General features: G+C 63.9%; 1 protein-coding gene across 2 annotated transcripts; it reads right to left on the bottom strand.

Annotated features, from left to right (window-relative positions):
* Positions 1–3,255: 3,255 nt before the first annotated feature.
* On the bottom strand, positions 3,256–15,297 carry ALAS2 (5'-aminolevulinate synthase 2). 2 transcript variants are annotated; one of them, XM_045000374.1, is made up of 11 exons: positions 15,204–15,297; positions 13,907–14,098; positions 13,588–13,746; positions 12,993–13,115; positions 9,071–9,278; positions 8,741–8,925; positions 8,356–8,535; positions 6,994–7,158; positions 4,341–4,609; positions 3,735–3,897; positions 3,256–3,528 (listed from the first exon to the last, which is right to left on the bottom strand). In XM_045000374.1, the coding sequence occupies exons 2-11, from the start codon at positions 14,079–14,081 to the stop codon at positions 3,365–3,367; spliced, it is 1,791 nt and encodes a 596-aa protein (XP_044856309.1). In that variant the 5' UTR covers positions 14,082–14,098; positions 15,204–15,297; the 3' UTR covers positions 3,256–3,364. The 2 variants fall into 2 exon arrangements, with proteins under 2 accessions (XP_044856309.1, XP_044856308.1); XM_045000373.1 differs by having other exon boundaries at positions 13,588–13,749.
* Between the last annotated feature and the right edge of the window lie 48 nt (positions 15,298–15,345).

The raw sequence follows: 15,345 nt of genomic DNA on the forward strand, positions 1-15,345 counted from the left end.
CTAAAATGGGATTTTCTCCTTGACCTAAGTATAAATGGGAAAGGCCCTTGGAAATCTAACAGGGGGGTTTATGGCCTGCTTCTTCCACAATAATTACTATTCATCACGACAGCAGGTTTATTACACGATGACAACGGCAACTCTCGTCCGAGCCCTCACGTCCGTCGCTCGCGGCCCTCGGAAGCAGCCGGTCACGGGACAAGGCTCCCCCGTTTCACCGGGGAGTCGCGGATGTGAAACAGCCGGAAGGGATTTAAGAAGCCGACTCGGGGTGTCTACACCGCCCCCCCCCCCCCCCGCCGGATCCAACACCCCCAGGGCTTCGGGTCCCGAGCAGTCCAGGCAAACGACGCACGTTCCGCCAAAGCTGAAATTGTTCTTCGGCGTCATGTTAAAAACAGGAGCTGCCGATTTACTTTAAAAAACAGCAACAAATTATCCACCCCCTTTTCTGTTTGAATCTCCCCAGTGGGTGGAGACGGCGCCGCTTAGCGCTTGGAAGTCCAGGGGCTCGGGCTGCCCCCCCCCCCCGGGGCCCTAGGGACAGCTCTGTCTGGCCACTGTTGGGGAGTCCGTTCCCCCCCCCCCCCGAGACCCCCCCGTAACATTTCACGAACCCCAGTTTGAGAACCAGGAAAATCTCTAGATGAGTTGATGGACCCCCCCAGAAGACCTCTGAGTACCCCCAGGGGCCACTGGTCTAACCCACTAGCCCCCCACTCCCCTCCCAGAGCCAGGAAGAGAACCCAGGCGTCCTGGCTCCCAGCCCCCCCAGAGCCAGGGAAAGAACCCAGGTGTCCTGGCTCCCAGCCCCCTCCCCCTGCTCTAACCCACTAGCCCCCCAATCTCCTCCCAGAGCCAGGGAGAGAACCCAGGCATCCTGGCTCCCAGCCCTCCCAGAGTCATGGAGAGAACCCAGGCGTCCTGGCTCCCAGCCCCCCCAGAACCAGGGAGAGAACCCAGGCGTCATGGCTCCCAGCCCCACCTTGCTCTAACCCACCAGCCCCCACTCCCCTCCCAGAGCCGGGAGAGAACCCAGGAGTCCTGGCTCCCAGCCCCCCTGCTCTAACTACCAGCCCCCACTCTCCTCCCAGAGCCGGGGGGAACCCAGGAGTCCTGGCTCCCAGCCCTTCCCCCCATTCCCGGCCTCTCTCCACCTTGGGGCAGCCATCTGGGACCACAGCCTGTGCCCTGCTCAGCCCCCCAGGCCTTTAATCCACCCGGCCCCACCCCCCTCCGAGACCCAGACCTGGATTGCGGCTGGGCGTGGTCCCCTCTGCCAGCCCCACACCTCGCGCCCCCCCCCGCGACCCCCCAGCCCTCACCCCTTGCTATCCAAGTCCTGCCCCCCCCCCAGTACCTGCGCCCCGTTCCCCCTACCTGCGCCTCAGGGGTTAGGGCCGGACGCCTGGGTTCTCTGGGAGTGGCGTCTGGTGGGTTGGGGTGCGGGGGAGCCCGGACGCCTGGGTTCTTCCCCCCCCCCGCTCGGTGCCTGGTGGGGGGGGCGGGGTCCAGCTACCGATGGCCCCGTTCAGCGCTTGTCCCGGCCCCGAGCTGCGTCCTCCCGGCCCGGCTCCCTGGCCAGACCGAGCCGGCGGGGGCGGGACCCGGACCCAGCTGTGAGGCTGGTCATGTGACCGAATCAGCTGATTTCCCCGCCCCCCCCCCGGCTTTGCCTGGTGACAAACAGCGCCCCCCCGTCCGCCAGTCTCGGGGGGGGGGCTCCCTCCAATGGCCAAGGCTGCAGCCCCCCAACTGGTGTCCGGGAGCGGGGGGGGGGCGCCCCCAGAGATCGGGGGTGTCCCTCGCACGTGACCCCTTCCAGGCCCCCTCCATGACCACGAGGGCTCTGGGGGGGGGGGAGGCCAGGCAGGGGGGCAGCAGGAACCACAGTGACACCCCCCCGCGCCCCATTCCCCCCCCCCGCAGGAAACACTCCAAACTTTTATTCAAAAAATGTCTGTAGCTACGAGGACAGCGCGGGGGGGGGGCTCTCGGGGCGCGGGGGGGGGCAGCGAACTGCAAATGACCGTGGCGGGGGGCTGCCATTCCCACCTTGGCCACCTGGGGGGGTCATGAGTCTGTACCCCCCCCCGTGCGATGCCTGCTGGGGGGCGCACAAGTTCCCCCCACTAACAGGATCCAGTGGGCTAAATACTCCGATGTCATTTAAACCCTGCCTGGTGCCCCCCCTCCCTGAGCAGGGAGCCCCCCCATCGTGGGGGGGGGCAGAGTCCCCCGGGGAGGGTAACGAACTCCCCCCCCCTTGGCCTTTTGTTCTTCTTCGCCTAAAAAAACGCGTTACAAAGTTTTTTTCCCACGGGGGGGGCGGGTGGCAGGACCCCCCCCCCGAGAGCCCCCTTTGCTGGGGAGGAGATGGATGCTCTGATTTGGGGGAGGCAAGTGAGGTGCCGGTGGAGGGGTCACGACCCCCCCCTTTCCTCTGCAACTCGACACTAAAAGGAAATTGGGAGACGGGAGCTGGGGCGAGGGAAGCGCCCCCCCCAGTCCGCCCCCCCCCCACGGGACACCAAGGACGGGGCACAAATTCCAGCGACTGCAGCACGTAACCCCCCCAGCCCCCTCCCCTCCGGAAACAAAAGGCCGCAGCCCCTTGGGACCCCCCCAGCCCCGCTGCCAAGGGCCCCAGCTGCAGATGGGGTTGGGGGGGCTGATACAGGGAGTTCCTGAAACCTTGGCGGGCGGGGGGGGGGGGCAGCCTGGGTCTGGAATAGGTGGGGGGGGCAGGTTGGGAGGTCCGGACCCTCTGGAGCAGGTGGGCTGCAGAGAGGGGGCAAGATGAGCACAACCCCCCCACACACACACAGCACCGTGGGGCTGCCCCATAGCCAAGTGCAACCGTGATTATCTTCCCCCCCTGCCACATGGGGCCCCTAGGGCCAGCCCCCCCCTCCCCCACCGCCAACCAGGCAGGGAGCCCAGGGGCCCACATGGCAGGGGAAGACCGGGCCCAGGATTCAATGGGTTACAGCACAGGGGGGCTGGGAGCCAGGACTCCTGGGTTCTCTCCCTGGCTCTGGGAGGGGAGTGGGGGCTGGTGGTTAGAGCAGGGGGGGCTGGGAGCCAGGACTCCTGGGTTCTCCCCCCGGCTCTGGGAGGGGGGTGGGGGCTGGTGGTTAGAGCAGGGGGGGCTGGGAGCCAGGACGCCTGGGTTCTCCCCCCGGCTCTGGGAGGGGAGCAGTGGAGGGACAGGTGCCCGGACCCCTGGGTTCCACGCAGTCAGGGACACAGACACAAGCTGAGTGGGTTTTATTTAGAGCCCTTGTCAGGTCGCGCCGGGGGGTCCGCCCCATGCGGGGGGGGGGGGTCCATCCCACGCCGGGGGGGTCCGTCCGTCCCGGGCTCAGGCGCTGCTGGTGAGGCACGGGGCCCCCAGGCTGCCGAAGGAATCCCGCTCCCACTCGCTCAGGAGGGCGAAGTGCAGGGGCCGCTGGCAGAAGTGGCAGGCGGAGGACGCGGGGGGCTGCAGGGGGAGCCCCACGTCCTGCCAGCCCCGCACCAGGCGCTCTGGGGGGGGGAGATGGGGTGAGACCTCTGTGCCCCCCAGGTACCCTCCCAGCCCCCCCCCCGCTGCCCCAATCTCCCCTCCCCCCGGGATCTTCATCCTTCACCGACCGCCCCCCACAAGTGCCCCCGCCCAGCCCCCACCTCGCTCCCGTTTCCCCCCCCAGCTCCCGACGGCCCGTCCCCTCCCCCCAGCCCGCTGCCCTCACCCACGAAGTAGTCCATCATGGGGGGCGTGTGGTGGGGGGAGGGCGCCAGGCGCAGCAGCTCCTCGCCCCGGGGCACCGTGGGGTAGTTGATGGCCTGGACGTAGATGTTGTGCTGGGACAGGAGAAGGTCGCAGAGCCGGGAGTTCAAGGCCGCGTCACCCACCTGCAGGGGGACAATCGGAGAGACAAGGGTGGGACCCAGGAGTCCGGGAAATACCCCCTCCCCCCTCCACACCACACCCCCCCTCCCTGCTCCCCTCCTGGTGTCCTGGCTCCCAGCCCCACCTGCTCTAACCACCAGACCCCACTCCCCTCCCAGAGCCAGGGAGAGAACCCAGGAGTCCTGGCTCCCAGCCCCCCTTGCTCCAACCACCAGCCCCAGCTCCCCTCCCAGAGCCGGGGGGAGAACCCAGGAGTCCTGGCTCCCAGCCCCCCTTGCTCTAACCACCAGACCCCACTGCCCTCCCAGAGCCGGGGAGAGACCCCAGGAGTCCTGGCTCCCAGCCCCCCTGCTCTAACCACCAGACCCCACTCCCCTCCCAGAGCCAGGGAGGGAACCCAGGAGTCCTGGCTCCCCGCCCCGAGGACCCAGGCGTCCGGCCGTACCCGGATGGGGATGATGTGGCTGGGGCAGCTGACGACGGGCAGCCCGGCGTCCATCAGCAGCTGCCGCATGTGCTTGACGTTGCGCTGGTGCGCCCGGCGCAGCCCCCGTCCCTCGGGCCCGGCCAGCACCCGCAGCGAGGCCAGGGCGCCGGCCAGCACCGGGGGCGGCAGCGAGGTGGTGAAGATGAAGCCGGCCGCGTAGGAGCGAACCGCGTCCACCAGCGCCGCCGTGCTGGCGATGTACCCGCCCACGCAGCCGAAGGCCTTCCCTGGGGGGGAGAGCAGGGTGAGCCGGTGCCCCCGGGGCCGGGCCTGCGGGGAGAGCCCCCCGCCCCACAGCACAGCGCCCCCTGGTGCCCAGCCCCGGCCTGCGGGGAGAGCCCCCCGCCCCACAGCGGAGAGCCCCCTGGTGCCCAGCCCCCGCCCCACAGCACAGCGCCCCCTAGTGCCCAGCCCCCGCCTGCGGGGAACATAAGAACATAAGAAAGGCCGTACCGGGTCAGACCAAAGGTCCATCTAGCCCAGTATCTGTCCACCGACAGTGGCCAATGCCAGGTGCCCCAGAGGGAGTGAACCTAACAGGCAATGATCAAGTGATCTCTCTCCTGCCATCCATCTCCATCCTCTGCCGAACAGAGGCTAGGGACACCATTCCTTACCCATCCTGGCTAATAGCCATTTATGGACTTAGCCACCATGAATTTATCCAGTCCCCTTTTAAACATTGTTATAGTCCCGGCCTTCACAACCTCCTCAGGTAAGGAGTTCCACGAGTTGACTGTGCGCTGCGTGAAGAAGAACTTCCTTTTATTTGTTTTAAACCTGCTGCCTATTAATTTCATTTGGTGACCCCTAGTTCTTGTATTATGGGAATAAGTAAATAACTTTTCCTTATCCACTTTCTCAACATCACTCATGATTTTATAGACCTCTATCCTATCCCCCCTTAGTCTTCTCTTTTCCAAACTGAAGAGTCCTAGCGTCTTTAATCTTTCCTCATATGGGACCCTCTCCAAACCCCGAATAATTTTAGTTGCCCTTTTCTGAACCTTTTCTAGTGCTAGAATATCTTTTTTGAGGTGAGGAGACCACATCTGTACACAGTATTCGAGATGTGGGCGTCCCATGGATTTATATAAGGGCAATAATATATTCTCAGTCTTATTCTCTATCCCCTTTTTAATGATTCCTAACATCCTGTTTGCTTTTTTGACCGCCTCTGCACACTGCGTGGACATCTTCAGAGAACTATCCACGATGACTCCACGATCTTTTTCCTGACTCGTTGTAGCTAAATTAGCCCCCATCATGTTGTATGTGTAGTTGGGGTTATTTTTTCCAATGTGCATTACTTTACATTTATCCACATTCAATTTCATTTGCCATTTTGTTGCCCAATCACTTAGTTTTGTGAGATCTTTTTGAAGTTCTTCACAATCTGCTTTGGTCTTAACTATCTTGAGTAGTTTAGTATCATCTGCAAACTTTGCCACCTCACTGTTTACCCCTTTCTCCAGATCATTTATGAATAAATTGAATAGGATTGGTCCTAGGACTGACCCTTGGGGAACACCACTAGTTACCCCTCTCCATTCTGAGAATTTACCATTAATTCCTACCCTTTGTTCCCTGTCCTTTAACCAGTTCTCAATCCCCCCGCCCCACAGCACAGCGCCCCCTGGTGCCCAGCCCCCACCCCACAGCACAGCGCCCCCTGGTGCCCAGCCCCCGCCCCCCCGCACAGCGCCCCCTTGTGCCCAACCCCCTGCCCCACAGCACAGCGCCCCCTAGTGCCCAGCCCCCGCCCCACAGCACAGCGCCCCCTAGTGCCGGGGCCGGGCCTGCTGGGGAGAGCCCCCTGCCCCACAGCACAGCGCCCCCTGGTGCCCAGCCCCCACCCCACAGCAGATCGCCCCCTGGTGCCCAGCCCCGGCCTGCGGGGAGAGCCCCCCGCCCCACAGCACAGCGCCCCCTAGTGCCCAGCCCCGGCCTGCGGGGAGAGCCCCCTGCCCCACAGCACAGCGCCCCCTGGTGCCCAGCCCCCACCCCACAGCACAGCGCCCCCTAGTGCCCAGCCCCTGCCTGCGGTGAGAGCCCCCTGCCCCACAGCACAGTGCCCCCTGGTGCCCAGCCCCCACCCCACAGCACAGCGCCCCCTAGTGCCCAGCCCCGGCCTGCGGGGAGAGCCCCCTGCCCCACAGCACAGCGCCCCCTGGTGCCCAGCCCCCTCCCCACAGCACAGTGCCTCCTCGTGCCCAGCCCCTGCCTGTGGGGAGAGCCCCCCGCCCCACAGCACAGCGCCCCCTAGTGCCCAGCCCCCGCCCCACAGCACAGCGCCCCCTGGTGCCCAGCCCCTGGCCCACAGCACAGCGCCCCCTGGTGCCCAGCCCCCGCCCCATAGCACAGCGCCCCCTGGTGCCCAGCCCCCTGCCCCACAGCACAGCGCACCCTGGCACCGGGGCAACACCCCCACCCAGCCCCCTGCCCTATGGTGCCCCCTACTGCCCACCCTTGCTTGCTTGTCAGGAGACAGCAGCCTCTGCCCCGCTCCCTGCCCCACAGCGCCCCCTAGTGCCTGGCACTGACTGCCAAGGGAGAGCGCCCCCTGCCCCCCAAGCATCCCCCGCCCCAGGGTGCCTCCCCCCCGACTCACCCAGGGTGCCGGAGACGATGTCGACCTTGCACAGCACCCCGTCGCGCTCCCCGATGCCGGCCCCACGGGCGCCGTACAGCCCCACGGCGTGAACCTCGTCCACGAAGGTGAGGGCGCCGTGCGCATGCGCCACGTCACACAGCTCCTCCAGGGGGCAGATCCCACCTGCGGGGGGAGAGGGAGCAGCTGGGGGGGGTCCCTGGGACACGGGGGGAGGGCGGGGCCCTGGGGGGCAAGGGGGGGTCCTGGGATGCGGGGGGCGGGGGGGTCCCTGGGCTGCGGGAGGAGGGCGGGACTCTGGGGGGCAGGGCTGGGGGGGCACTGGGATGCAGTGGGTGAGGCCTGGGGGGCAGGGCAGGGGGGTCCCTGGGCTGCGGGAGGAGGGTGGGACTCTGGGGGGCAGGGCAGGGGGGCCCTGGGATGCAGTGGGGGAGGCCTGGGGGGCAGGGCAGGGGGGTCCCTGGGCTGCGGGAGGAGGGCAGGACTCTGGGGGGCAGGGCTGGGGGGTCCCTGGGCTGCGGGAGGAGGGCGGGACCCTGGGGGGCAGGGCTGGGGGGTCCCTGGGCTGCAGGAGGAGGGCGGGACCCTGGGGGGCAGGGCTGGGGGGGCCCTGGGCTGCGGGAGGAGGGCGGGACTCTGGGGGGCAGGGCAGGGGGGTCCTGGGATGCAGTGGGGGAGGCCTGGGGGGCAGGGCTGGGGGGTCCCTGGGCTGCGGGAGGAGGGCGGGACTCTGGGGGGCAGGGCAGGGGGGTCCTGGGATGCAGTGGGGGAGGCCTGGGGGGCAGGGCTGGGGGGTACCTGGGCTGCGGGAGGAGGGCGGGACTCTGGGGGGCAGGGCTGGGGTGTCCCATGGCTGCGGGAGGAGGGCGGGACGCTGGGGGGAAGGGCTGGGGGGGCCCTGGGCTGCGGGAGGAGGGCGGGACGCTGGGGGGCCGGGCTGGGGGGCCCTGGGCTGCGGGAGGAGGGCGGGACTCTGGGGGGCAGGGCAGGGGGGTCCTGGGATGCAGTGGGGGAGGCCTGGGGGGCAGGGCTGGGGGGTCCCTGGGCTGCGGGAGGAGGGCGGGACTCTGGGGGGCAGGGCAGGGGGGTCCTGGGATGCAGTGGGGGAGGCCTGGGGGGCAGGGCTGGGGGGTCCCTGGGCTGCGGGAGGAGGGCGGGACTCTGGGGGGCAGGGCTGGGGGGTCCCTTGGCTGCGGGAGGAGGGCGGGACTCTGGGGGGCAGGGCAGGGGGGCCCTGGGATGCAGTGGGGGAGGCCTGGGGGGCAGGGCTGGGGGGTCCCTGGGCTGCGGGAGGAGGGCGGGACCCTGGGGGGCAGGGCTGGGGGATCCCTGGGCTACGGGCGCTGGGCAGGGGGGCCCTACCGTCCATGGAGTGCACGGTCTCAAAGGCCACGATCTTGGGGATGCCGAGGGGGCTGCGGCCCAGCAGCTGGGCCAGGTGCTGGGGGTCGTTGTGCCGGAAGACGTGTTTGGGGACCCCGCTGTTGCGGATCCCCTGGATCATGGAGGCGTGATTCCCCGCGTCCGAGAAGATCTCACAGCCTGGGGGGGGAGGGTGTGTGTTAGTGCTGTGACCAGAACCCAGGAGTCCGGGCTCCCAGCCCCGCCCCGCTCTAACCACCAGCCCCCACTGCCCTCCCAGAGCTGGGTAGAGAACCCAGGAGTCCGGGCTCCCAGCCCCCCTGCTCTAACCACCAGCGCCCACTCCCCTCCCCGAGCCAGGGAGAGAACCCAGGCGTCCGGGTACCTGGCATCATCCTGGCGAGGGTGAAGAGGGTGGAGTCGTTGGCGACGTAGCAGGAGGAGAACAACAAGGCGGCGTCTTTGCGATGGAGCTGGGCCAGCTCCCGCTCCAGGTCCACGTGGTACTGGCTGGTGCCCGAGATGTTCCTGGTGCCCCCGGCCCCCAAGCCATGGTGCTGCAGGGCGTCCCTGGAGGGGAGAGAGGGGTCAGCGCACAGGGCCGGGCTGGCAGGGGCTGCGGGTCGGGAGTGAGGGGCACCGGCAGGGCTGTTGTGGGGAGCCCAGGGCCGGGCTGGCAGGGGCTGCGGGTCGGGAGTGAGGGGCACCCTCTCACATGGCAGCCTGCAGCACCCGTGGGTGGCGGCTCATGCCCAGGTAGTCGTTGCTGCACCAGACCGAGACCTCGGGGCCCGCGGCCTCCCGGGCGAAGGGGAAGGCGTCCGCTCGGCGCGTCACCGTCTTGAAGACGCGATAGGTGTGATCCCGGCGCTTGGCCTCCAGCCGCCCCTCCAGGAAGGAATCGTAGGAGAAGGCCCCGGATCCTGTGGGGGGGGGGCAGACAGGGTCAGAGACAGACCCCCAGACACAGGGGTTCCCCCCTCGCCTCCCCCCAGTCACAGCGGTTCCCCCCCTCCAGAGCAGTGGGGCGAGGGGGGGGCTGCAGAGTAGGGGGGCACAGAGCAGAGGGGTGGGGGGGACCCTGAATCCACGGCTCCCACTCCCACAAGCGACCCTGGCGTCTAGGACGGGGCCGGGTAATCAGCCAGGGAATATCCCCAGCTGCCGCGAGCTCTATTCCAATTGGGAACGGTGCAGAGACGGGCCAGGAAACGGATCCAGGGGCTGGAGGAGCCACCGCAGGAGAGACTGAAAAGTTCAGCTCGGAAAAGAGCCGCCAGAGGCGGGAGGCGAGCGCGGGCTCTGAACTCGGGATTGGTGCAGAGAGAGGGAACCCAGGGGGCTTCATTCACCCCTTCCCATAACACAAGGGCCAGGGGTCCCCCTACGAAATCAAGAGGCGGCAGGTTTCACGCAGACACAAGGCCAGAGGTCTTCACGCGGCGCACGGCCGACCTGCGGAACTCCCCGCCGCAGGATGTTGTGAAGGCCAGAACTATAAGTGGGTTCAGAGCAGTTCCTGGAGGCGAGACCCAGCAACGGCTGGTAGCCAGGATGGGCCGGAGGAACCCCATGCTCCGGGTGTCCCTAAACCTTTACCAGACTCGCAGTCAAGCTGGGCCGGTCTTTCCGAAGGGATCCGCTCCGGGAATTATTTGGCAGGGGGGATGTTCTCTGGCCTGCACTATGGGGGGGGGTCACTTCTGGCCTGGGGGGTGTCTATGAAGAATGAGGTGGGATTTGATGGCTGCTTACAACTACCTGAAGGGGGTTCCAAAGAGGCTGGAGCTCGGCTGGTCTCAGTGGTGGCAGATGACAGAACAAGGAGTGATGGGCTCAAGTTGCAGAGGGGGAGGTTTAGGTTGGATAGTAGGAATCACTATTTCACGAGGAGGGTGGTGAACTGATGAATGAAATTGTTTTAACTGTTCACTTTATTCATGTAACTTCATAAGTAAAGTTTTAGGAATGAAACAACGTTAATTCATCAAACCGGTTACCCCAAGAACTGGCTAATTGACAGTGAAGATGCTGGTTAAGAGCCAGAGCTGTTCAGTCAGCTGCCCTTGTACGTTTCACTATCAGTCCAATTCCTGCTTAAATCACTGAGACTTGCACTGTTTCACTATTGTAACTTCTGTTCACCATTGACTACACGTGCCTACATTGTAACTTCTGTTCACTGTTCACCAGTCACTACACGTGCCTACATTGTAACCTCTGTTCACTGTTCACCAGTCACTGCACGTGCCTACATTGTAACCTCTGTTCACGGTTCACCAGTCACTGCACGTGCCTACATTGTAACCTCTGTTCACTGTTCACCATTCACTACACGTGCCTACATTGTAACTTCTGTTCACTGTTCACCAGTCACTACACGTGCCTACATTGTAACCTCTGTTCACTGTTCACCAGTCACTGCACGTGCCTACATTGTAACCTCTGTTCACGGTTCACCAGTCACTGCACGTGCCTACATTGTAACCTCTGTTCACTGTTCACCATTCACTACACGTGCCTACATTGTAACTTCTGTTCACTGTTCACCAGTCACTGCACGTGCCTACATTGTAACCTCTGGTCACTGTTCACCAGTCACAGCACGTGCCTACATTGTAACCTCTGTTCACTGTTCACCAGTCACTGCACGTGCCTACATTGTAACCTCTGTTCACTGTTCACCAGTCACTACACTTGTCTACACTGTAACTTCTGTTCACTGTTCACAATTCACTGCACGTGCCTACATTGTAACCTCTGTTCACTGTTCACCAGTCACTGCACGTGCCTACATTGTAACCTCTGTTCACTGTTCACCATTCACTCCACGTGCCTACATTGTAACCTCTGTTCACTGTTCACCAGTCACTGCACGTGCCTACATTGTAACCTCTGTTCACTGTTCACCAGTCACTGCACGTGCCTACATTGTAACCTCTGTTCACTGTTCACCAGTCACTGCACGTGCCTACATTGTAACCTCTGTTCACTGTTCACCAGTCACTGCACGTGCCTACATTGTAACCTCTGTTCACTGTTCACCAGTCACTACACGTGCCTACATTGTAACTTCTGTTCACTGTTCACCATTCACTGCACGTGCCTACATTGTAACCTCTGTTCACTGTTCACCAGTCACTGCACGTGCCTACATTGTAACCTCTGTTCACTGTTCACCAGTCACTGCACGTGCCTACATTGTAACCTCTGTTCACTGTTCACCAGTCACTGCACGTGCCTACATTGTAACCTCTGTTCACTGTTCACCAGTCACTGCACGTGCCTACATTGTAACCTCTGTTCACTGTTCACCAGTCACTGCACGTGCCTACATTGTAACTTCTGTTCACTGTTCACCAGTCACTGCACGTGCCTACATTGTAACTTCTGTTCACTGTTCACCAGTCACTGCACGTGCCTACATTGTAACTTCTGTTCCCTGTTCACCAGTCACTGCACGTGCCTACATTGTAACTTCTGTTCACTGTTCACCATTCACTACACGTGCCTACATTGTAACTTCTGTTCACTGTTCACCAGTCACTACACGTGCCTACATTGTAACCTCTGTTCTCCGTTCACCAGTCACTACACTTGCCTACATTGTAACTTCTGTTCACTGTTCACCAGTCACTGCACGTGCCTACATTGTAACCTCTGTTCACTGTTTGCCATACTGGAATCCAAACCCCAGTTTAAAACGCTCTCTCCATTTCGTAAAAGCTTCCTCCAACCTTCCTTTTTGCAAACCCTGCTGTGCTCTCGTTAGTAGGGTCGATGTGTGACTGAGGTATGGATGGATGATGGCCCCGGCCTGTCCTGATGAAGCAGAGTTCACACCCCACCGGCTGAAGCTGCAGACAAGAGCCCTAACAAAGTGAGCAGAGTCCACCCTAAACAGAAAAGCTACAAGAGAAGGAAGCTCAAAGCCGGGTCCCAGGCTGACAGTCAGGCCTGCAATTGACGGGTGATCAGTCACCAGACCCAGAGGTGGTGACACAGCAAGACCTAGAGACTCTGGATTCAGACTCAAGCCTACAAAAAGGCTGGGTGAGATGGGAGACTTGGGGGGTAACGTTCTGCTGCCAGCATGGACGGGCCTCGGCGCCTGCCCCCCAGAGACCAGCTCCTCCTCCTGCCCGGCTGTGCTGGCCTGTTACCGCCCCGAGCTACCAACCCAGGCTGGGGAATCCAGCCACGGACTCCAGCCATGTCCATGCAGCAGCTGCAGAGCATCTGATGGGTGTGTGTGTGTGTGTGTGAGAATGTGAGTGTGTGTGTGTGTGTGTGTGTGTCTGTGTGTAGGTATTAGGTATAATGTGTGTGTGTGTGTGTGTGTATAAGGATTAAGATATTAGTTATTGGTCATGAATCAAGTTATAATAAATGTGGCATCTTTCTCTTCCCCCTGAAAAGCTCCCCTGCAGTTTTGTCTGTAAAGCCGAGGGGGGGGAAGCCCTGGGCTGGGTTCCCTGGGGCGGGGGTGGAATCTCCTTCCTTGGGGTGTTTAAGGCCCGGCTGGGAGGATTTAGGTGGGGCTGGTCCTGCTTTGAGCAGGGGGTTGGACTGGAACCTCCCGAGGTCCCTTCCCACCCTGAGATTCTCTGAGTCTCTCACCCGGCCTCAGGCCTCACCTGGCAGGTTGTCCTGGAGCAGGTGCGTGGGGAGGAGCCGGGCGTCGGGCCCCGGCCCATCACGGCCCAGGAATTTCTTCCGGAGGCTGGACTGGACCTCGAGGAGCAGAGAGCTGAGGGGGTCTGGAGGGGCACAGAGATGGGGGGTGAGTGGGTTAGAGCAGGGGAGCTGGGATCCAGGACTCCTGGGTTCTCTCCCAGCTCTGGGAGGGGAGTGGGGGCTGGTGGGTTAGAGCAGGGGGGCTGGGAGCCAGGACTCCTGGGTTCTCTCCAAGCTCTGGGAGGGGAGTGGGGGCTGGTGGGTTAGAGCAGGGGGGGGCTGGGAGCCAGGACTCCTGGGTTCTCTCCCAGCTCTGGGAGGGGAGTGGGGGCTGGTGGGTTAGAGCAGGGGAGCTGGGAGCCAGGACTCCTGGGTTCTCTCCAAGCTCTGGGAGGGGAGTGGGGGATGGTGGGTTAGAGCAGGGGGGGCTGGGAGCCAGGACTCCTGGGTTCTCTCCCAGCTCTGGGAGGGGAGTGGGGGATGGTGGGTTAGAGCGGGGGAGTGTCTGGGAACCAGGACTCCTGGGTTCTCCGACGAGGTCAGAGCAGCCCTCACCTGCCTTGTAGACTTTCACATCCTCCTGCACCTCTGGCCCAGCGCGCTGAACGATCCGGCTCCGTCCACCCCGCACCTCCGACTCCATGAAGGGGCAGTGGGTTTGGGAAGGGCTGGAGGCTGCTTCTGGGGTCTCCGACTCCCGGGGGACAGATCCTGCTGCTGGGGAGAGACAGCCAAGCCAAAGGGATGGAACCCAGGAGTCCTGGCTCCCAGCTCCTCCTCCCCCTCCCCCCGCTCTAACCACTAGACCCCACTCCCCTCCCAGAGCCGGGGAGAGAACCCAGGAGTCCTGGCTCCCAGCCCCGCCACTGCTTACCAAGTGGGATGGGGTTGTCCGTCCCCCTCTGCGGGTCTGGGGAGGAGCCCATCAGGGACCGGGCCACCATGACTGGACATCGCTGGGCGCTGCTCACCAGCAGGGGGCGAGCTTTGAGCAGGAAGACGCTGGGGTCCCGGGTCAGGAACGGGCAGCGCTGGAGGAAGGAAGCCATCGTGCCGGATTGCGGTGCTGCCCGGGAGAGAGAATGGGCGTGAGGAACCCAGGCGTCCGGGACCCCCGCCCCGCAGCACGCCACCCCCGCCCCAGCTCTTCGGGGGAGGGGGGAAGATGCAGATACAGCTGGCCAGTTGTGCCTGGAGGAGAACGGTGGTGGTGGAGAACCTCCTTCCTGACCCTGGGGAGCCCTGAAGCATGTGATTGGCCTATTGGCCGAATTTGCCCCTCCGGGATTTTTTCTGACAGGGGGCTAATCTGAAAATGGGAAGGGGGGGACACCTTGGTACAGCCACACCGGTAAGCACCTGTCTGCCAAGAGATCCAGGCGGGCAGAAAGCGACACCTTCCAGCAGCCCAGCCCCCCGAGTGCCCCCATGGAGACCCCTCCCGAATGAGTGCTCCCCACCCCCATCCCAGAGGAGTAACAATAGGGGGACAGGTGGGGAGGGGATCATCCACCGAGCGGATTGGAGGGTGGGCGCAGGCGGGTGGACGGGACCCGATTCCGTCCCTCGTCCCGTCGGTCTTTATGGACCGAGTGCGAGGTTGTGTGACATTCGGACACCCCGGAGCAGGGCGGCGCCGTGTCTGTTGGAGGCTGATAAGAGCCATGGGGGGGGCCCACCCATCGCAGCTGCGGGGGATGGGGGGGCTTGCGGTGGGGGGGGAGACGGATGGACGGGGGCCAGAGGGGAGGCCCTCAAAGAATGACACCCCGAATGCCCAGGGGATTTTATGGGGGCAGCACTGCCCAGGCCCTGTTCCCTGTCCCACCATGAGCCAGCCCCCCTGCCCTTGCCGTGGGGCCAGATCAGAGCCGGTGCCCCCTCGAGGGGCAGGGCCCCCTAACATGCTCGAGGGGCGAAGCCATGGGGCTGAGGTATGGTGTCTCCGGGCTGCTGACATCCACAGGCTGGCTGGCCCCCCAGCAGACCCCCCCAACCTTCATTGCGTCCCCCCCAAAGCGTGCCCTCCTCAGCCGCCCCTTCCCCCTAACCGCCCCCCCAGCTGAGTCCCCCATTTATCCCCCCAGCAGCCCCCCGTCCTCCCTAACCAGCCCCCCATTCCCCCACTGAACCCCCAATGCCCCCCAGATGCCAGACGACCCCCCCGTTACCTGTTGTCCTGCACTGAGGACGAACAACCAGCACTGACTGACACCCCCTGAGAGGCTGCCAGGGCCCCCTCTCGCCAGCCCCACCCCATAACGGAGCCGCCCAGGCCCACAGATAAGGACAGGCTCTATAAGGCCGAGGGGG

Source organism: Mauremys mutica, unplaced genomic scaffold (genome assembly GCF_020497125.1).
Source record: "Mauremys mutica isolate MM-2020 ecotype Southern unplaced genomic scaffold, ASM2049712v1 000298F_np12_obj, whole genome shotgun sequence".
In the NCBI taxonomy this organism is placed as follows: domain Eukaryota; kingdom Metazoa; phylum Chordata; order Testudines; family Geoemydidae; genus Mauremys; species Mauremys mutica.

Excerpts from the sequence above, each read along its gene's own strand:
- ALAS2 (XM_045000373.1), bottom strand. The coding sequence starts at position 14,081 with ATGGCTTCCTTCCTCCAGCGCTGCCCGTTCCTGACCCGGGACCCCAGC. Across the intron at positions 13,750-13,906 it reads GGACAACCCCATCCCACTTG|CAGCAGGATCTGTCCCCCGG; the intron begins GTAAGCAGTGGC and ends GTCTCTCCCCAG. Across the intron at positions 7,159-8,355 it reads GACCGTGCACTCCATGGACG|GTGGGATCTGCCCCCTGGAG; the intron begins GTAGGGCCCCCC and ends CTCCCCCCGCAG.